This window comes from Schistocerca americana, chromosome 6 (genome assembly GCF_021461395.2).
Source record: "Schistocerca americana isolate TAMUIC-IGC-003095 chromosome 6, iqSchAmer2.1, whole genome shotgun sequence".
Lineage (NCBI taxonomy): Eukaryota > Metazoa > Arthropoda > Insecta > Orthoptera > Acrididae > Schistocerca > Schistocerca americana.
This window is the reverse complement of record NC_060124.1, coordinates 398,421,866-398,444,341: the sequence shown is the minus strand read 5'-3', so window position 1 is coordinate 398,444,341 and position 22,476 is coordinate 398,421,866. Positions and strand designations below refer to the sequence as shown.

Below are 22,476 nucleotides of genomic sequence, written 5' to 3'. Positions count from 1 at the left end.
CCCTTCACCACTCCCCTCACCAAGGCCCTCTTGGGGATAGGTGGGAAGAAAGTCTGTGGTGAGCTGCTAGAGAGGAAGAAGGTACTGTCCTGGGAATTGTGTTTATTTATTTATGTGTGTATTATACTGCTGGAAGAATTTACTAAATTTTGGCAGGGAGACCTAACTGACTACTTGCTTCCTGCTTGAAATTAAAATAAACACAACTGCTTAAAATTGATGGGATGATAGAAAAACGCTCGTGTGAAAAAAACGGATCTCATGACATGGGTACAAATTCGAGGGATATATTGTTCATTTACTTAAACATTAATTAAGTTAATTAAATTTTTGGGGAATGTGTTCAGTTTATGATATGTTGGTTTTGGACAGAGAGGAGGTAAGGAACATACATATAAGGAGCATACATATAAGCATACAGCTGAGGACTGCATCCATAGCCTCCTACACAAGGAATGGAAGGACATGGTAACGGATGAGCATAAGGAGAACACTTTTCAGCAAATAATGATGGTGAAGCAGGATGGACTGAGGTAGCATTTCGCAATTCATAGAGACTACTGCATGTGCTTGGGCCGTTTGCGTTTTTTGAGGAGGAGGAGGAGGAGGAGATTAGTGTTTAACGTCCCGTCGACAACGAGGTCTTTAGAGACGGAGCGCAAGCTCGGGTGAGGGAAGGATGGGGAAGGAAATCGGCCGTGCCCTTTCAAAGGAACCATCCCGGCATTTGCCTGAAGCGATTTAGGGAAATCACGGAAAACCTAAATCAGGATGGCCGGAGACGGGATTGAACCGTCGTCCTCCCGAATGCGAGTCCAGTGTGCTAACCACTGCGCCACCTCGCTCGGATGCGTTTTTTGAAATGGACGGTCAGTCCACAGTGCCGGAGACAACTTTGTCCTACTCCGCTATCCTAGACTGAATAAACCAGAGGTCCTCACCTTGGTGTATAGGGCTATAGGGCTCGACTGAGGACACTTGAAATATTTTTTGTTCAGTTTTCCGATTTGTGTGTGTGTGTGTGTGTGTGTGTGTGTGTGTGTTCATATATCTGTGTACCTACAGCCGCTGCTGGAATAATTGTCGCCCACCGATCTACAGATATGTGGTAGAAGGCATAGGACGACAAACTATCACTGAAGTGTAGGAAACCTAATACACACTACCGTAACTGATGGAAAATGCGTCACTGCTGTAATTACACATCGAAATTGTTGTGAAAAACCACCACTCATACACAATGGATCATAATGCAACGCACACACTGGGAATTGAGAAAAATTTTGTGATAATCCAGCCACCAAGAAAACCAACCCCAAAAGATCTCGGCAGGAGAGAGTGGCAGCAGGTGCATCTGTGTTCACATTGATGTGTGGATACAGAGTAAGCATCTTGGAACCAGCCTTGCCTCCCCTTCTACCTCTCATCGTCTGCCCCCCCCCTCCCCTCCACCATCTCCTAGGTAGTGATACCGATTTTCCAGTCCTATTCAAACCTGTCGATGATGGTAGACAGAGAGATCCATTTGCTGACAGTGATATAATGTTTCCGGTAGTTGTCTTATTACGATTATTTTGCTCAGTTCCAGTGTGTGTGTGTGTGTGTGTGTGTGTGTGTGTGTGTGTGCGCGCGCGTGTGCGTGCGTTGCATATGATACATAGTTTATGAGTGGTGGTTTCTGAACAACAATTTCTATATATAGGGTGTTACAAAAAGGTACGGCCAAAGTTTCAGGAAACATTCCTCACACACAAAGAAAGAAAATATGTTATGTGGACATGTGTCCGGAAACGCTTACTTTCCATGTTAGAGCTCATTTTATTACTTCTCTTCAAATCACATTAATCATGGAATGGAAACACACAGCAACAGAACGTACCAGCGTGACTTCAAACACTTTGTTTCAGGAAATGTTCAAAATGTCCTCCGTTAGCGAGGATACGTGCATTCACTCTCTGTCGCATAGAATCCCTTATGCGCTAATGCAGCCCTGGAGAATGGCGTATTGTATCACAGCCGTCCACAATACGAGCACGAAGAGTCTCTGTATTTGGTACCGGGGTTGCGTAGAAAAGAGCTTTCAAATGCCTCCATAAATGAAAGTTAAGAGGGTTGAGGTCAGGAGAGCGTGGAGGCCATGGAATTGGTCCGCCTCTACCAATCCATCGGTCACCGAATCTGTTGTTGAGAAGCGTACGAACACTTCGACTGAAATGTGCAGGAGCCCCATCGCGCATGAACCACATGTTGTGTCGTACTTGTAAAGGCACCTGTTCTAGCAACACAGGTAGAGTATCCCGTATGAAATCATGATAACGTGCTCCATTGAGCGTAGGTGGACGAAACTAAAATGAGCTCTAACATGGAAATTAAGCGTTTCCGGTCACATGTCCACATAACATCTTTTCTTTATTTGTGTGTGAGGAACGTTTCCTGAAAGTTTGGCCGTACCTTTTTGTAACACGCTGTATAATTACAGCAGTGAAGCATTTGTGTCATTTGTGGTAGCATGTATTGGACTTCCTACACTTCAGTGATAGTTTGCTGCCCTGCCCTTTCTTACCAAGTATGTATGTCTTTGTACAAGTTCTTCAACAGCTCTACACTTGTACATCGGTAGGAGACAACTCTTCCTATGCTTAAGAGATAGTTTGTTGTCTTGTGCCTTCTAACCATTTATCTGCGGAAAAGTTCTTCAGCAGCTTTTTCACTTATAGATCGGTAGCTGGCTACTCTTCGTACAATTCAGCGATAGTTTGCTGTCCTGTCCCTTCTTACCATGTATCTGTGTATAAGTTCCTCAGTAGCTACACACTTGTACATCATTGGACGGCAGTTTTTCGGTCAGATGTTTTCCGACAGTTGACCACCAGTTTCGAGTGGTATTATAGTCTAGGATGAACATAACCAATCGAAGAGGGAACAAAACCCGCTTCAAGCGTCCTCATTCGAGCCCGAAATATCAAGGCAAGCACCTGTGCTTCATTCAGTCTGGTGTGGTGGAATAGGAAAAAGTTACCTTCTGCTCTGTGGATTGATGGGCCATTACAAAAAATACGAACAGATCAAGCACAGGTAGCAGTTTCCATGAACTGCAAAATGCATGCTCAGTCCATCTGCTGCATCACCATTATTTGCTGCAAAGTATTCCCCCTTCACTCATCCAGTACCATCTCTTTCCATTCCTTGTGTAGGAGACTATGGACACAGTCTTCAGCTCTATGCTTACAAGTACTCTTTCCAACACCAACTTATCGTAAATTAAACACATTTCCCAGCAATTTAATTAATTAATTAAATTATTGTTTAAATAAATCGACAATGTGTTGCTCGAATTTGCTTCCCATTTCATGTCATGAGATCCGTTTTTTCACGAGAGCATTTTTCTATTGTCCTGCCAATTTTAAGCGGTTATGTTTATTTGAATTTCAATCGGGTAGCCTGTAGGATAATTGTCAGTTCGATTTTCCTACCAAAATTTGTAAATTCTTGCATCTGAATAATACACACAAGAATAAATGAACACAATTTTCAAGACAGTGCCGTATCTCTTTTCGTTCCAGCAACTCAAAGCAGACTGAGACTTTTTCCTACCAGTCCCCAAATAGAGGAGGAGAGCGAAATGAGGGTGGGAAGGAGAAGTAGGGGAGAGGAGTGGAAGTGAGGGAGGGGGAGGAGTGGGGGTGGTGATAGCATAAGTGCGACATTGTCACATTCACCTTTCACAGACAGGAGGTGGGGGAACACCCAGGGATAGCCGCTATCTTGAATAAATTTTTCAACACTGCAAACTGTCCCAGCTCTCTCTTTATCCCTCTGTAGATTTGTCTGTGTTGGTTGCTTTTGTGGGGAATCATGTTTCTGTTGTTGATGATGATTATCAGAAGCAAAGAAAAGGAGAAGTGGGTGATGTTAGAAACATAAAGTGGAGCGTTGAGCCTAAACAGGTCACCTGGTGTGCAGAGCACCATAAACGCCTCCCTTTACATGTACTCTGTTAGAACACAAAGACTGAGGGAAGTGACGTCGTGGTGAGAAATAGGACTCGCGTTTGGGATAACGGATGTTGCAGTTGCCATCCGGCCATCCAGATTTAGATTGTCCTTATGTCACGACACCGCTTTAGGCAAATGGAGCTCTGGTTCCTTAAAAAAGGTGACAGCCTTTTACCCCTTCTGCGGTTCTATTGAAAAACACATACAGAAAAAAGCTATGGGTTTTGGGTTGTATGTACGACAGGACATATTTTGTGCAGCTCCTAAGTACTTGAAAAATCCCATACTTCAACCGCTCTTAATTCACAGATCATCTTCTTCTGCAGTGTTAGTACATTTTACCGTCGACTGTGTAATATATTTTACTTTCGACGATAGAGATGCAACGTGGCGTCTGTATTATTTGACATCATACTATTTATGTTGCCTCGAAGTCTGTTGTAAATAATTTCACGCTGCCTGAAGATCATCTGAATACTGTAACCAGTTGTGAATAAAGAAGGATTCATCGGCGGCTAATGACGCTAGAAATGTCACGTTTTCTAACACAGGTTGTTTTCCCTTCTGTAACGCTCTATGACTGTGAGAGACGTGTTTAACATGGAAATCATTGATAAATGATGTTCAACCCTTACTAGGAAACGAATGATGTTTGCAGACGCTTAGGATGAAATTGTGGTCCCCACGAAACGACGAATGGCTTCGTCTGTGCCCTGTACTCAGAGATTTTTAGTTGCGTCGTGTATGGCGAGGGAGAAGGAAGAAAACAAAGACTTATTGAACAGTCGTGGTACATTTAATTTATTTGCAGGACGTAAGCAGACCTGTACATTGTGTATGTGTTGTGTTCCAGGAACGACGACGTTCGTGATCGGCTTCACGGGCTGCGTCGGTGCTCTACGCGAGAACACCTGCCTACTCTCCGCAGTGAGTACCAACCTATTGTGCTGTACTCTATTGTACTGTTCTGTACTAGGCAGGGTTACAATGCATTACATACCGTACACAGTAACAACCTATTGTGCTGTGGTCTACTGCACTGTACTATACAAGGCAGGTGTACCATACATTAGATAATATAATCTTTAAATAAATTCTGTGTGAGTGAATCCGAGTCGCCACAGTAACTGATTCTAATGCCCTTAAAGGATGTAGAACAAATAAAGACTCTGAAGTTCGTTTTCGTTTGGAGCTCAGAGCAATGTCATAAATATAATAATGTAAAAATTCTAAAATGAGGAAAATTATTCCTAGGCCGCTGTAACGAAAAACCACGTAGAACTTATATACAGGGGTTGGTCAAAAACATCGAAATATCAAAAACATAATGCGTTACCATGCCTAATACGGATTAGGAAACACGCTGGCATTCTAAACAGCTTCCAGACGTACCGGAAAAAATGCAGGTCCTGTATTGTTTTCGAGATATCTCATACAGTTTCTCGTGCAAAATAATGGCAAGTTTAGGTAACAGTGGTGGAGGTGGATAGCTATCGTACGTCCTTATGTCCAAAGTAGTCCACTAAGGATCAAAAATAAAGAGATCTGGTTACTGGTGGCCAGGCGAAATACGACAATTCATGCTTGTGCTCTCAAAACCATTCTTGGGCGATGCGAGATGTGTGAAGAGGATCGTCTTGGAACACAGCGTGACCATTGGGAAAGGGCATGGGATGGGCCTGATCTGGCAAAATGGTAACATCGTTTCCAGTAACGTGAACTTGCAAAGTAAGCATGGGGCTCATGGACTACTACGATAGGCTGCCCAGAGCATCACCGAACCCCGACCGTGTTTCACTCTCGGGACGTGAACTTGATCAGAGGTTAGAAACAATGTGAAACAAGACTCATCCGATCAAATTACACTACTGGCCATTAAAATTGCTACACCATGAAGATGACATGCTACAGACGCGAAATTTAACCGACAGGAAGAAGATGCTGTGATATGCAAATGATTAGCTTTTCAGAGCATTCACACAAGGTTGGCGCCGGTGGCGACACATACAACGTGCTGATATGAGGAAAGTTTCCAACCGGTTTCTCGTACACAAACAACAGCTGACGGGCGTTGCCTGGTGAAACGTTGTTGTGATGCCTCATGTAAGGAGGAGAAATGCGTACCATCACGTTTCCGACTTTGATAAAGGTCGGATTGTAGCCTAACGCGATTGCGGTTTATCGTATCGCGACATTGCTGCTCGCGTTGGTCGAGATCCAATGACTGATAGTAGAATATGGAATCGGTGGGTTCAGGAGCGTAATACGGAACGCAGTGCTGGATCCCAACGGCCTCGTATCACTAGCAGTCGAGATGACAGGTATCTTATCCGCATGGCTGTAACTGATCGTGCAGCCACGTCTCGATCCCTGAGTCAACAGATGGGGACGTTTGCAAGACAATAACCATCTGCACGAACAGTTCGACGACGTTTGCAGCAGCATGGACTATCAGCTCGGAGACCATGGCTGCGGTTACACTTGACGCTGCATCACAGACAGGAGCGCCTGCGATGGTGTACTCAACGACGAACCTCGGTGCGCGAATGGCAAAACGTCATTTTTTCGGATGAATCCAGCTTCTGTTTACACCATCATGATGGTCGAATCCGTGTTCGGCGACATCGCGATGAACGCATGTTGGAAGCGTGTATTCGTCATCGCCATATTGGCGTATCACCCGGCGTGATGGTATGGGGTGCCATTGGTTACACGACTCGGTCACTTTTAACAGTGGACGTTACTTTTCAGATGTGTTGCGATCCGTGGCTCTACTCTTCATTCAATACCTGCAAAACCCTGCATTTCAGCAGGACAATGCACGACCGCTTGTTGCAGGTCCTGTACGGGCCTTTCTGGATACAGAAAATGTTCGACTGCTGCCCTGGCCAGCACATTCTCCAGATATCTCACCTATTGAAAACGTCTGGTCAATGGTGGCCTAGCAACTGGCTCGTCACAATACGCCAGTCACTACTCTTGATGAACTGTGGTATCGTGTTGAAACTGCATGGGCAGCTGTAGCTGTACACGCCATCCAAGCTCTGTTTGACTCAATACCCAGGCGTATCAAGGCCGTTATTACGGCCAGAGGTGGTAGTTCTGATTTCTCGGGATCTATGCACCCAAATTGCGCGAAAATGTAATCACATGTCAGTTCAAGTATAATATATTTGTCCAATGAATACCCGTTTATCATATGCATTTCTTCTTGGTGTAGCAATTTTAATGCCAGTAGTGTACTTTCTTCCGTTACTCCGCGTTGTCCTGTTACTGGCATCTGCATGACTGATGAGTGGTTTTGGAATTGCAGCTGACCGTGCAATTCCCTGCTTATGGGTCTTCCTTCGTGTTGTTTTGTTGTAGTGATTTTTGCAGTTTTCGTCTCATTTTTCGTCGTATTTTTCTTCAGTGATCGTCCGTCACGATCTCTCGACACACACTTTCTTCCGCGCTGTGACTTAGCGGGTGATGTTTTTGCGCTTTCCCTGTATGCAGTATAAATCTTCGATTCTGTCCCTCTCGAAACCCAAATGTCTTGGTTCCCATGGATACGGAAGCATCCATCAAACGAGCTCCAACTATTTTCCATGTTCGAATTCACTTAGCTCAGACATAACACACTCACATCTACAGAGAACACTCTTCTGACCACGTTTCCAACGTATTGTGGACAGTGGCCAGCACATTCGTTTATGTTGAAGGATGCATTTATAACAGTGTTTCCATATTTTTGTAGAAGTCCTATACATTGATCAGTGGACTATTAACGTACATAGATTCCACACTCAGCGATGGCATTAATAGTGTATGTGAATCAGTTGTGATAAACAATTTATCAGTCGGACAAGAGTTGGTGTCCAGTAGATCTTTCCCGTTTCTCAGAAAGTGCACTTTGTTGGTACATGATCTTCTTAAGATTGGTAAAATACAAAAAATACAAAAAAATAGCAAATATTCTAGCTGCTTTTACTATGAGCTGGTTTCTGATCATAAGGCATTTGTCAGGTAACAACCGGCTGGCAAACGCTGACGTAGTCGAGGTAGAAGGAATGCAATTCTCTGGAATTAATATTTTATTGTACATGGTGGAGAAAAACAAGCTGGCAATGAGGTTTGAGCCAGTTTGGGACGTCTAATGCAACAAAATTTTCGAAATTATGATTGGTCGGAGATGCAACGTTGTGGAGCAACGACCATAAAAGGACACGCAATCAGCGACGAACGCCTGAAAATACGTGCATTCAAAGTCACTTGCTCCAGCTAATAACCTGTCATGCTAAGAGCATACTTGTTGAGTAAGCTGTTGAAGATAATGGTACGCAAACCTTAAATTACTTTCCTTGGCTGGTTACATTAGACGCGAATTTTCTGTGATGATAACTATTCAATCAACTCTGTTAAAATTATCGTAATGCCAATAACACAGGAACAACACGGCAGTAGGAATGTCAGCGTGAGGTACTTCAAGGTGCAGTGTTATTGATACTGAAACCCAAAGGCCATCTGTTTCAATTTTCAAGCAATCTTTGTCTCGTATTTTACTTCTACCTAAAAAAGGACTATTTGGGTTAAGGAACCGATGCTTCAAACAGCAAAATGTTGATGCATATGAAAAGAAGGCCAGAGTTTAGGAGTTCATGTGTAGTGTTAGATGGGTTAATGATGTCATGTTGTCACTACATTTTACCAGACAGTTCCGCCCAGAGCCACTGTGGACGTGGCACATGATGGAAATGACAAGTTTTCTTTCCTACATTTACCCCTTCCCTTCACGCCTATGCAATGGCGGTCCGCTCCGCGACGCCAAATGTTGAAATCACGTAGTTTTCTTATGGGTGGTTGAAGAAAACATTTCACACATAACACCACTCACAATCGGCATGAAAAGGCCTCCTGAGGTGCCAGAAAGGGCGTCAGTGAAACTACTCCTTCCCTGGAGGAGTTTATTTACGCACATATCGTGGTCGTAAACGACAGTCTGCAGTTCGGTGAACATCAGAACGATTTTCTTGGTAAATTTTGACACTGCTGATACACTCTGGACGATTCAACACGTCTCTAAGAACATTGTGGGCCTGCAACGTAAGAAAACGTGTTCGTACCCTTTTGTAGTGCAGTGCGAGTGAATTTTTTTCTCTGGTGCACAGGTCGGAACCACTAAAGACTGCTCAAAGCCATTAGACGGAATTTGAACTTGATCCGAAGCACCATGAGGTGTTTATGCTGTTTCAGCCCTCCTGTTTCGAGTCCTCGTGTACCATTATCATTTTGGAAGGGGGAAGGGGTGCCCTCATGCGTGAATAAAACGTCAAAGGGTCCTCCTAAAACTCCCACATTTTGGGAACACTTTTGTTTGTTCCTCCTGCGCACCTTTGTTAAACAGTTTAAATATGTACCTATATAGGGACAAACAGCTAACGGCGTTGCCCGTCGGATCACCGAAGTTAAGTGCTGTCGGGTTTGGCCAGCCGTTGTGGCCGTGCGGTTCTAGGCGCTTCAGTCTGGAACCGCGTGATCGCTACGGTCGCAGGTTCCAATCCTGCCTCGGGCATGGATGTGTGTGATGTCCTTAGGTTAGTTAGGTTTAAGTAGTTCTAAGTTCTAGGGGACTGATGACCACAGATGTTAAGACCCATAGTGCTCAAAGCCATCATGGGTCTTCCGTGTCCTGTTCACAAGCGTGGTGCGCTCAGCCCTTGTGAGGCCAGTTGAGGAGCTACTTGATTGAGATGCAGTGAGAAGTAGCAGCGCCAGTCACGAAAACTGACAACAGCCGGGAGAGCGGTGTGCTGACAACATTTCCTCCGTACCCGTGTCCGGTGAAGCCTAAGGGCTGAGGATGACAAGGCACGGTCGGCACCTTTGGGCCGTGAAGCCCTGTTCGGACATTTTGTTTTAGGTACAAGCATTCACCAACTCCTAGGCGTTTGCAGTACAGGCAACCATTTCAGCAACGTACAGCTATTAGCACTACACTGCTGCTGTAGCACCTGAGGGGTGTGGAGGGGTTGACTATCCCACAGGCGCCTAGAATCAGTGAATGGTTGTTACTGAACAGGCACATTTTTAAAGCGCCCTACAAAGGTGCTTCGTTGACATCAAGGGTGTTGCCGAACTGGAGGGACCCTTGCCGTTTTATTCACACATATCAGTTACGAACCTCCCAATGCATACGTCACAGGAGGGCTAGGAAAGCGTAAATGCCTTTGCTGCTTCTAGTCACGTTCAAATTTCTTCGAATGATTTTGAACGGTACCTAGTGGTTGCACCCTTTATACCGGAGCAATAATAACGGTCGCGCTACAATCCAAACGGGTGAGATCACGTTTAGGGGATTTCAGCCTGCGATGACTATAGAGAAGTGTTTAATCGTCTGTGGGTTGTCAGCAGTGTCATGGGTTGTCAAGAACGACAATCCGTTGCGCAACACGCTCCATACTGAGGTTTTAGACCGCGAAATGTCCGTAAATTGACGCACCAAGGGAAGGGGTGGCTGCACTGACGACCTTTGTGCCACGTGGTGACACCTTCTCGTGGCGATTCTGAGCGGCGGTGTGCCTGAAGTGTTTTTCTGGCCCCCCCTTTCCTCCCCCCCCCCCCATAAGAAAATCACGTGATTTCAACGCTGGGCGTCGCAGTTCTTACCTCCAATATACAAAATAAGAGTGAAATATGGGTAAGAGAGAGAGTGAAGACTTTCCCAAAGAGCGACACGTCCATGATGGTACTGGCCAGAATTCTAGCGAAATTTGGTGTCAATGTGACATCATTAACCCACCCTACACCTAACACGAACTTCTGGGCTATGGCCTTGTCTCCCATGCGTCGACGCCTTGCTGTTCGAAGCGTCGCCAAGCCCAAGGGTGATATCGCAGGGCGCCACGCTTTTACTCAGGGAAAGGTTGTAGGCACCTTTCAGATAAACTTCAAAAATGTGCGTCGCAAGGGAAGAAAATACGACGATTAAAAAAAATGACAATTTAATTCTGTTGCCCGTTATATGGTATTTAAAAGAGCTTGACACATTTCTACAGGACTAGTGTTACCTAAGACTAGAAGAAAAGTTTCCATAATTATCGTATAGGCCCCTACAGTGTTCAAATAACTTACGGGAATGCAGTCCGTATTTCGACAGGTGCACACCCAGCACCTGCAGCAAGCTTAAAATCTCGGTTTTCTGAACAATTCAGGAAATATAACAAACACACACACACTCACACAATGAAAACACTAGCACCACCAAACAAGCAAAGATGAGCCACATCAGAAGTTACCGGTAGTGAAAATTAAAAACAGTCGGGTGAGGCAGCGTTAATTCTTTCTCTTTGTTTTTTGACTAGAGGCAGAGCAGGATTCCACGCAGAATTGAAACAAATACATTGTTACTTGTTAATTTAATTTCAACTGATTCCTTATCAACACTAACCCAATAGTTGGATGCCGGCCGAAGTGGCCGTGCGGTTCTAGGCGCTGCAGTCTGGAACCGCGAGACCGCTACGGTCGCAGGTTCGAATCCTGCCTCGCGCATGGATGTATGTGATGTCCTTAGGTTGGTTAGGTTTAAGTAGTTCTAAGTTCTAGGGGACTAATGACCTCAGAAGTTGAGTCCCATAGAGCTCAGAGCCGAGCCAGTAGTTGGATGTGCTTCCAGTCTGTGCGTGTCTTTTGTGTATTCCGTAGGCTGACCGGTGCCAAGACAGTATCCTCCAATAGCAGATTTGCTCGACTGTTGTGAGCTTCTGTGACGCTTGTGCTCAGTACACCGTTCCACCATAGTCCTGATAGTATGACCAAAGTGTGACATGACACAACTGCGGGAAGTACGTTGGACATCCACCTCACGTGAATCAAGATCGCCCTTTGCGGAATCTAAACGGACGATAATCTTAGATAGTGGTCAGAAAACACATTTAATGTGATACTTCCGCATATTACGACCAATCCTGTTGGAAATTCTCTTGTGTAAGTTAAAAGGTCGTAGACTTTTGTGCTACCTTGATATTATCATCACTCACCCGTTGGTCGATAGCTCAGTGTGATCTCTCTTTCACTAAATCCATTCTGACGAAATGTGACCTCAAGATGGGCTAACTCAGCTGACGAACTCTCAGATCTGAGATGACGTGGGCCGTGTGAACAAAGGTACGAAGTTTTTCTTCGCTCTGAGTTGGATGGCGACAACTGACAGCTTGTAGACAGAAGTCAGTGTGAGCAGGCTTCCTATAAAAGGCGTGTCCCAACGTACCATGAACCTTCTGGTTGACCAACAGATCAATAAAGGAAAGGCAGCCTCTTTTTTCACCTCCATCGTGAAACGAATATTCGGACGGGTGGAATTCAAATACTGTAAAAAATCGTTCAAAGCCTCACTGACATGAGGCCAAACAGCAAAAGTATCGTCTACATATTTGAGAAACACTCTGGTTTCAAAGCCGCCATCTCTAAGGCACTTTCCTACAAGTCTTCCATAAACATAAATTGGCCTGACTATCAGGACTATGGAGAAACCGTATCATCGTATATAATATAACAACACAGAAATTACGACGTGTACTTCCAGCTACTTTGATAGTCTTGGTAAGGAAATAGTGGAAATGAAATTGGCAAGTAATCTTATAAATGGTGGGCTCTGAGTAAACTCTGCGTGGAATCCTGCTCCCTCTCTCTCCCCTGTCAAAAAACAGACGAGCAGAGTTAATGCTATCCCCCCCTCCCCAGTTACTTTCGAAAGCACTTACATGCTGCAGTTTTGCCTTGGAAAAGACAGTGTGTCCACTTGTCGATATATCGGTGGTTATTGACGACGTCACGCAGATGCACTCCTTGCGTTATTTGAACCTGGCAAAAATAGATGACAACACAGAATACCAGCAATTTACAATGATTTATTGATAGGAATTTTGCAGTACTTAACTGGAGTAGAAGACTGAGCATGGCAATGTAGATCAATATTCACTTGCACTGATCTCTTTAAGCAGTGGTATAGTCCTAGACACAGTGAACAGTGACTTCTATAATGTCCAGTGTGGCTCTTCTTGGTGGCGATTGTAGATGAGTCCTGAAACACTGTCCTGGGATACTAGCCTGAGGTACGGTCTAAGTAACTAACTGGTGAGCGGAGCTGTGAGTCTGCTTATATCCACGTTTGGGGGATGTATGTCCACTTGGGAACTGTTTTTGTGACCCAAAGCGGAAGCCTGAAATGATTCTTGACGTGTGTGTCAGCGTTGTTGTACAGTTGTCATTTCTTAATAGTTCAATAACAAAAGCACATTTCATCACTAGACCAAACCATGCCTGACACTACATATGGCCCTTAAATCACATTGCCCTGTTCCCTTCATCCACCTGAACGTGTCTAGCTGCCATAGAAGGATCCATTTTTAATTATCGGTACTGGCAGGAAGTTTTCCTTGTTAGGAGGAGTGAATGGTGGTGGACTCAGCTTCATGATGCTAATTGAGGAGCTATTTGAATGAGAAGTTGTTGTTACAACGTCGGGAAAACTGAAAATTATCGGGAGAGCAGTTTGCTGGCCGCGTCTCCACCATGCTGTATGAAAATGACGCCATTTGGTGGAAGGTCGGGGCCAACGAGAGGGCCTGTGACGTACGTCACAGCACGTGACATTACGGGTCTAATGAGGTGCAGTGTTCGTCTCCGGCGGAAGGGACTTACTATTTGTCACTAGTTTACTACAGTCAGGCTGTCAATAACACGTGACACAGTTAACGACTTGAGCTGGTACCTTTTCATTCATATACTGATTACCTGCCTGGTCCCGGACGTAGCCGAGCGTTTGCGATGTACTGGCCAATTCAAATGTACGTTAACATCTGAAAATGTAATAATTCGCGGAATAATGTACATATTGAGGTAGAAACTGACAAAAATGCCTGAAATGATGTTGTTGTTGTTGTTGTGCTGGAAGTGGTCTTCAGTCCTGAGACTGGTTTGCTGCAGCTCTCCATGCTACTCTATCCTGTGCAAGCTTCTTCATCTCCCAGTACCTACTACAGCCTACATCCTTCTGAATCTGCTTAGTATATTCATCTCTTGGTCTCCTTCTACGATTTTTACCCTTCACGCTGCCCTCCAATACTAAATTTGTGATCCCTTGATGCCTCAGAACATGTCCTACCAACCGATCCCTTGTTCTAGTCAAGTTGTTCCACAAGCTCCTCCCTAATTCTATCCTGAAATGATATGGTATTTTATTTAAACCAAGAACGAGAACAAAACTGGCCAACAAATGGCGCTGTACAGCAACATGTTAGTGACGCCGCATGAGAATCTTGTATGAAATGAGCTGTAGTGAGAGAGGGAGTCAGATCATCCCTAGCATGGCTGATAAACACCTGCTGGAGGGTACGACTTACGCAGGATGGCGCTCCATCACATATTGCTACACGCGTGAAATACCTATTGCGCACATCGTTTACTGAGGATCGCCTGCTGAGCCGCCACGTCAGTCATGCTCGTTGTCCAATGTCCCCAGACTTCAATCCGTGTACTTATTGGTTGTGGGGTTAATGTGAAATCACAAGTCTACCACGATGCGACCTCATTACGGATGGTAAAAGACAACATGCGACGGAAATTTCTCACCATACCTACTGATACGCTGCACAGTGCTGTTCACAACATTGATCCTTACTACAGGTATTGTTGATGAGTGATGGCGAAAATATTGAGCATTTGTTATAAAAAGCATACTGTGCTAAAACTCAATTGTTGTGCGAATTACTGTTTTTGACCCATATGAAGCGCCATCTGTTGGTCATTTTGCGGATCTTTTTCTATTTCAGTAAAATCCCATATGATTTCAAGCAAGTGTGCCAGTTCTTACCTCCATACCTACGTTATTCCATGGAGTATTCCATGGACTTAAGGGTCACCCTCTATGTCGAGCAAGGCAACAAGTGTGACGTCACCAGTTCGTTGCGGGGCCCGTATTCCTCGTGCGCCTCGGTATAGGACAAAACAGCGTCCGGCCAGCACCGAATATTGTGGACCCACCTTTTTTTTTTATTTACGCAATTCCATCCCAAACCGTCCCTCTTCCTAATTGGAGAATTTTCACCCTGCCACATCCTGTTAACAGCTGGATACTGTATGGACGGAACTGATACACCACACTGTATATGTGTACATATGTACACTTTCTGAATTAACTAATAACAGTGTTTGCGGAATACATGAAGAACTGTTTGTATTTTTAATATAGGAAATACATTTCATGTATGAGTCCGCGATGATTGTGAGTATTTTGTGAATAAAACCTTCTAGATCTGACTGCTGTATGGGGGACCCATGCTGAATATCCTGTACTGCCGGAGGCTTTTCCTTGTTGGGGGACTGGAAGGGGATGCACACAGCCTCTACAGCCTCTTTGTGCCTAACAGGTTTCTAAGTTTTGATCAGATGAAGGCAACAGCTGTAACGATATTATAGATAGATATTAAGCTGATCCTGATGGTTTTGTTCACGAAACTGTTTATGCACATTAGTGAGTTTTGTTAATATACTTTTTGTGTGGCAGACTGCCTTCGTTTACTGAGCTGCTGAGCGCCGGCCCGCTTTGTGTTTCAGTATGCCATCTTCCTCGCCATCCTGCTGCTCCTCGAGATGACAGCCGGCGTCTTAGGCTTCATTTTTAAAGACTGGGTAAGTAGCGCGCCGCGCCGCGCAGCGCAGCGCAGCGCAAAGCTCCTTTCCGAAAGTGGCTGCTCCGCAAAATTAATGCGGCGTAATTTCTTTTTTCCGTAGAAAGACTACTTTGCTGCTCGTTTGTTATTAGGTATATTTCTGAAATTGGAGCACAAGAGAGGCTTAATTTGTTACTTCGTACAGCATCTGGTAAGCAGGAAACATATTTCTGGAAAGACTTGGCCGCCCAAAACACTGAACTGTTAGCGACCCGCTCGCAGTCTGTCTTACCTGTTTCAACTTAATTCGTGGCATAAGTGATGAGGTAATCATCTGATAATGACTTCATCATCATCATCATCTCCTTCCGGGTGTAATCTCCTGTTCCGGTCTCTAGCATCTATCCATCCATCCATCTCTTAGGACGTGTACCTATCCGTGTTTTTCTAGTGGGCTCATAATTCACTATCTGATTTGGCAATCTGTTTTCTGTCACTGCATCAACATGATCCTTCCATTTCATTTTATTCTCTTCTGTCTTGTCGTTAACTGAAAAGATTTTTTAAACCTGAGCTTATTGTCTCATGCCTTCTGAACTCCCTACTTATTACGATTTTTATTTCTTTAAGAACGCTGAAAAAGAATTTTATTAGATGTGGTTTAATTTGTATTGGGTTTGATTCCATGAGGAGGCAGATGTCCCAATGACTTATTTACGAGGGCTTTTTGAAAAGAAAGTTGCGATCGATAGCGAAATGGAAAAAAAAAAAAAACTGCGAAATCCGATGAAGCCTTGCTCAGATTTGTTGTTCAGTGTCTGTAATACGCCTGTCGATCGCGTCACATCTTTCTTTTCAGTTCTGAGCACACAGTGAGCATATAAAGATGCCCAGAAAACAGTATCTACCGCCACGTACGAGGGCCTGGTGAGAATTTTCGCCTGTAGCTATGCAGCCCACATAACATAACTGTTGTTATGATGCTTATACGTTATTTTAGTCTTATTACAGTACTTTCTCTAGTCTATCCCCAACTCTATTCAGATCCTCCATTCGTCGTTAAAATGTTATCTGCGTAAGCTGCTACCAGTACATTGTTAACAGCAAAGCGAAGGAAGAAACGGGTATGAGGCTTGTTGAAACATTGTCGGGCGATGACATTATTACTACAGAAAATCTGTGAAGGTTTTGTTAGAGTTTACACGGATTAACCTGCAAGAAAATCAAACTGTTTACCATAGTTATTCAACATATCATTCTTCCAATTTCAGGGCTGCAGTGTCACTTTTAAACTAAGCCTTTGTTTCATAGAGCCTTATTTCTGTCTTTCTCATTGTTTGCGTTCGTTTTTGCAGATAAAAAACCAAGCCACGGAGGGTTTCCAGGCTTTCATAATCCACTATCGGGAGGACCCGGACCAACAAAACCTGATAGACTGGATACAGGAGGACTGGGTGAGTAGACAAACTACGGACGCCCATTAATCAGCGCGCTGCAAGCCGCTAGGTAGACACAGTAGTGATCTGCTGGTTTTTTTTTTGCTTGTAATTTACTGAAACACATTTAACATAAACAGAAAATTTTGTGTCTCCTATTGGCGGAGCGCTTACACATTTTCTGTGCGTAGTTAGTACTCCACACTAAAGAATTCCACGAAGTCATTGTATAGCGCCGTGCTTTGAAGCATCCATTTGGAATACTCCAGTGAGCACTTTCATTATTTTCTGTTTTGATATTGCACAATAGTGAGTATGAGACTTGTTATTGCGCACTAGAAACAAAAATGGTTAATTACATGACGTGTTCATTGCGTTACCAGACTCAGTACGGCACTAAGAATTTCAAGCCTCAGCTTACTGACGCGCTGCGATTCGTGTGTTAATGTATTTTTAAACGATACACAAATGCATGTGGCTCATAATTATGCATAGAACGTAGACCTACTTGAAAGGAGAATGGAGGTCAGAGCGTCTCAGGAAACGACAGAAACTGCGTCAGTCTAAAAGGGTGCTGGGCAAACACTGGACGAGGGTAGACCTAGCAACAATCAGTGTTTTAGTTGTAAATTGTCTCAGATGCGTTAGGAAAGAACCAGAGCTCCAATCGCCAATAGAAAGGAGTGAAGTTCAAATCGTTATAGCTACGGAAAGCTGGCTGAGCCGGAAATAAGCTCAGCCGAAATTTTTACAAAGGACCTAACCAGGAAGCATACAGTTGGTGGTGGAGTTTTTATTGCTGTCCGAAGTAGTTTGCCTTGAAGTGGAAAGTTCCTGTAAGTTAGTGTGCGCTGAGACTATACTGGACAACGGGAATAAATTAACCTCAGCAGTACCAACGTACTTTCCAGTTCGCGTACTACCGGAGGAAGGTACTTTATTCACGGCCTAAAAAGTAAAAAAAAAATTTCATCGTTTGTTCTTGGCTTACATCTACAACATACTTTTTAAAGACGTAGTGATGTGTAAGTAAGGCTCAGAACTTGAAAATGTCTTTTAGCACTCTCCCAGCAGTATCAACGCACTTTCAGTAACTGTACTAACTACTTTATGCCCGCCACATAAAAGATGTAAGAAATGAATACTTCGTGACATCTACTCCTGAGACTTATATGTTTTGGATACGTTTATCTGAAAAATTTTGAACATTTACGTAACATGGTAGAAAAAATAATTAGAAACAAATATATTTTTTTCAAAAATTTAATATATAAAGTAACTGATTAGATACAGTATTTTCAGTAGGTGAGCATAATGTATTCTTCCTTGCCTCGAGATGACTGGGTGTTGTTGTGTAGTTTTCATTATCATCATTCATCCCCATTACGAACGGAGGAAGGCAATGGCAAACCACCTCCACTAGGACCTTGCCTAGTACGGCGGTGCGGGTCTCCCGCATCGTTTCCCTACGCTCTGTGAAGGAGTTTGGGACTTCATCGTCATCGATAAATTACATAGAGGTAAAGACTGTGGATTCTACTGAACACTTAGATATTAAAATTACAAATAACTGAAATTCGAATTAAATTCTAATGAGCTCATAGATAACTATGTGGGGAAAGCGAACCAAAGACTGAGATTTGTTGACAGAACACTTGGAAAATGCAACAGGTCTACTAAAGACACTGTCTAGACTAAACTTATCTGTCCTCTTCTGGAGTATTCGAGTGCAGTGTGGGATTTGCATCAGATAGTATTGACGGAGGACACCGAAAAAGTTCAAAAAGAGCAATTCGTTTTGTATTATCGCGAAATAGAGGAGAGAGTACCACGGATGTGATACGCGAATTAAGGTGGCAATCATTAAAACAGGCGTTCTTCGTTGCGGCAGGATTTCGTCATGAAATTTCAGTCACCAACTTTCTCCTTCGAAGGTGAAAATATATTGTTGGCGCCCATCTACAAAGGGAAAAATGATTTACTTCCGCCAGTACAGCTCTTAGTACGGGTAGTGAATAGTGTTTGGGTAGCTCAGTAGGAAGAGCACTTGCCCGCGAAGGGCAAAGGTCTCGAATTGGATTCTCGGTCCAGCACACAGTTTTAATCTGCCCGAAAGTTTCGTATCAGCGCACACTCCACTGGAGACTGAAAATCTCATGTTGACGGTAGACTGAAATCACTACGAAGTGTAATTGCATGAGTGGGGTAATTAAAATCAGACCCAAATTTTCTCTGATCTCTGTTCAGCAAGTGTATCATCTAGACCTGGGGGAATGGGGGAGGGAAGGGGATCGTTAAAAGCGGTCAATAATTCATTTATTCTGGTTGTCATCCTAACCTATCCTTTACCCATACTATAGGTGGAGTCGCGAACGATGGAGGTCGAGTTTAGGCTTGTTCTGCGCACCTACGTCGCGGATGCTCCGACAGCTAATGAGCGTTCAGTATGTTCTGAGCGCCCTGCTGTGAATGCCGTAGCTAATGCGACCGTTAAACGTGATCGGAGCGAGCTGTTTAGTGAATTTCGATTCCATTTGTCGCGAGTTGTTATCGCTGATTATGGTGGTAAGTGATAAATTCTGCACAAGTAATGGAGAGACATAATTTATAGGATATACGCTTTCTTCATGCAGAAGGCACCTGTATGCCTGTACCGCAACTGTCGCTTGGAATCGTCACCAATGCAATTCCCGTCCGTGCCTCGACATGCGAGAACTGCCATCGTTCGTGGATCGCACTATGACTCACAGGAACTATCTTCTCGAATTTCGCTACAAGCTAAACTACATCTAATGCATTCGCTACAAGCTAAACTACATCTAATGCCTTGCGGGTGCCCTAGAGGGGAAAGTCTTTTTTTAGCGGTAGAAGGAAAATGCTTATGTGCCTCCAGGGGTATGCTTATTTGGTGTTTCTTACGATGACATAGAAGGGCGTGTTAGAAGGTAATGCCTCCGAAATTTTTATGTGAAAAGTAATAAAGCTTTTTAAATAAAAAACACGTTATTAACATTCTACATTTTTATTGTTCAAGTCAACACATTTATTTCTCAACGTAATCACACTGGTGGCGGACACATTTCTCCCAACGAGAGTCCAGGTTGTTCGTATCGTCTCTGTAGAATGTTTGATTTCACTGACGGAGCGAAAAGCTCACCTCTCTGTGCACCGCTTTATCACCACCAAAGTGAATGCCTCCAAGTTTTCTTTAAATTCTGGGAACAGATGAAAATTGGACGGGGAAATGTTGGGACTGTATGAAAGATGAGCGATGGCAGTGAATCTAAGACGAAGGACTGCTGTAGATGTCACAGCAATCGTGTGTGATGTGACATTGTCATGCAGGAGGAGACGGTGCTCCACGCGTGGAGAAACTTTGCGAATTCGAAACTTGATTACTGCAAGCTGTTTCTCACGCACCGACATTAAGTTTATCTTTAAACAGGATGGTTGTGGGACCCCGGTTGTTCAATATAAAATGCAGATCGCAACACCTTCAGTCGTTTAAATTTCCAGTTTTATTTTGGCTTTTAGCGTTACACTACGCCATCTTCAGGCCATCTGACCGACTTGTAGGAGGAATCCCACCTGTTGTACAATCGAAATAGGGGTCAGCATACAGTCACGGTATCCATAGACTTCTTTTAAGACAGCGATTGCTTCGGTCATCATTGCAAAATGGTTAAAATGTCTCTGAGCACTATGGGACTTAACATCTATGGTCATCAGTCCCCTAGAACTTAGAACTACTTAAACCTAACTAACCTAAGGACATCACACAACACCCAGTCATCACGAGGCAGAGAAAATCCCTGACCCCGCCGGGAATCGAACCCGGGAACCCGGGCGCGGGAAGGGAGAACGCTACCGCACGACCACGAGCTGCGGACAGGTCATCATTGCAACTGCAAATTTAGACGACTCAAGGCTTGTGATTTTACATTTTAGTTACGTTGCAGAATGGTATGTTACACGCTAAAATTCGAAGATCTCTGGTAACAGTGGGCTAAAAATGTGTAGATATGAAGATTAAAGGTATAGAATGTTAACGACATTTGTTTTGTTTAAAAAGCTTTAGAAGTTTTCGTATAGAAATTCAGAGGCAATAATTTTCAACGTGCGCTCGCACATAGGCAGAGATGGCGACAGAAAGGGAATCTGGCCACCCTATACTACTAACATGCAAAAGCCAGATTAACAGACGGGCCACGTGTAGATGTGGGAAAAGAGCAAAGAAAATAAGAAAAGATAAGTAGGAAGGGACAATGCTTCGGGAAGACGTTGTATACAAAGGTTCCCATGGCCGGAAAATGCAACGCCATTAAAAGAGCAGAAAACGTTGATAGTGAGTAACCACATTGATTTTAAGTTTTTACAAAAAAGTTATAACTTTTTTAGTACTGTTCGTTTTATTACTTCCCAGAATTATCGTCTTTAAAACTGATACACTTTTGTATGCTGTAGAACCAATCTTGGAAATGTTTCTCCTGCTCAAATGTTGGCATTTCGAAATCGTGGACAGGAAAGGATTCGACAGCATTTGGGAAATGACCGCTCACGCATTTTTTGTTTTCCGAAAGCGAGCAAAAGGATGGTAATTGATGCACATGCAATGATACATTAATTCAAGTGGACGCTGAATGTCTTCCGTTGCCGGGCTGCTAATCTGAGGCGTTCCAGCGGTTGTTGTCCAGCGTCCGTGCTGCCCTGAGTGTGTGGGCCGTGTGTGTTGCAGCTGCAGTGCTGCGGCATCGAGGGCCCCAAGGACTGGGACCGCAACAACTACTTCAACTGCTCCTCGCGCGAGGTCGGCAGCAGGGAGGCGTGCGGCGTGCCTTTCTCCTGCTGCAAGCGGAAACCCAACGTAAGTACCCACCCACCCAGTGGACGCTCAGCTCATTCACCTTTTGGCGGTTTAAAGATATATTATGATCGTTGTTCGCACAGCTGAATAGTCCGGAGAACCTAGCTAAACGGGAATAAACGTCTCTCCTTACCCTTCGTAAACTTAAATGAATTTGTTCTGTCTAAAATAGTGCCACGGCAGGATTGGCAGCAGCACAGGGGGAAGAGTGGAAGTGACTGTGGGTTGTGGAGGCCTACATGTTTCTTATGAGAATCCACAATTTCTTAACAACAGAATCACAAGACAAATCTTCCATTAGGGACAGTGACCGAATACCGACTACAACGGGAACATGAAATGTTGTCATTCAAAAGTAATCACCACACACGCTAAGACATTTATCCCACTGTGAGGCGAGACAATCAATTCCTTTTTCGTAGGACACCGTTGACCGCTGATGGATACACAACAGCACTCACCCTGAAATCGACGTCCACGCCTGTCTTTCTTCAGGTCGCCAAAAATCTGAAAATCACACGGTGAACGAT

General features: G+C 44.0%; 1 protein-coding gene across 1 annotated transcript in view; it reads left to right on the top strand.

The window, feature by feature from the left end:
• The window catches only part of LOC124620169 (tetraspanin-5), a gene marked incomplete at its 5' end in the record, with an annotated part of 109,376 nt that overhangs the window by 26,821 nt on the left and 60,079 nt on the right, over positions 1-22,476 (top strand). Inside the window, 4 exons of the mRNA XM_047146839.1 lie at positions 4,849-4,922; positions 15,591-15,665; positions 17,002-17,100; positions 21,818-21,946. Of these exons, the coding sequence (XP_047002795.1) occupies positions 4,849-4,922; positions 15,591-15,665; positions 17,002-17,100; positions 21,818-21,946 (377 nt within the window). The remainder of the gene's footprint in view (positions 1-4,848; positions 4,923-15,590; positions 15,666-17,001; positions 17,101-21,817; positions 21,947-22,476) is intronic.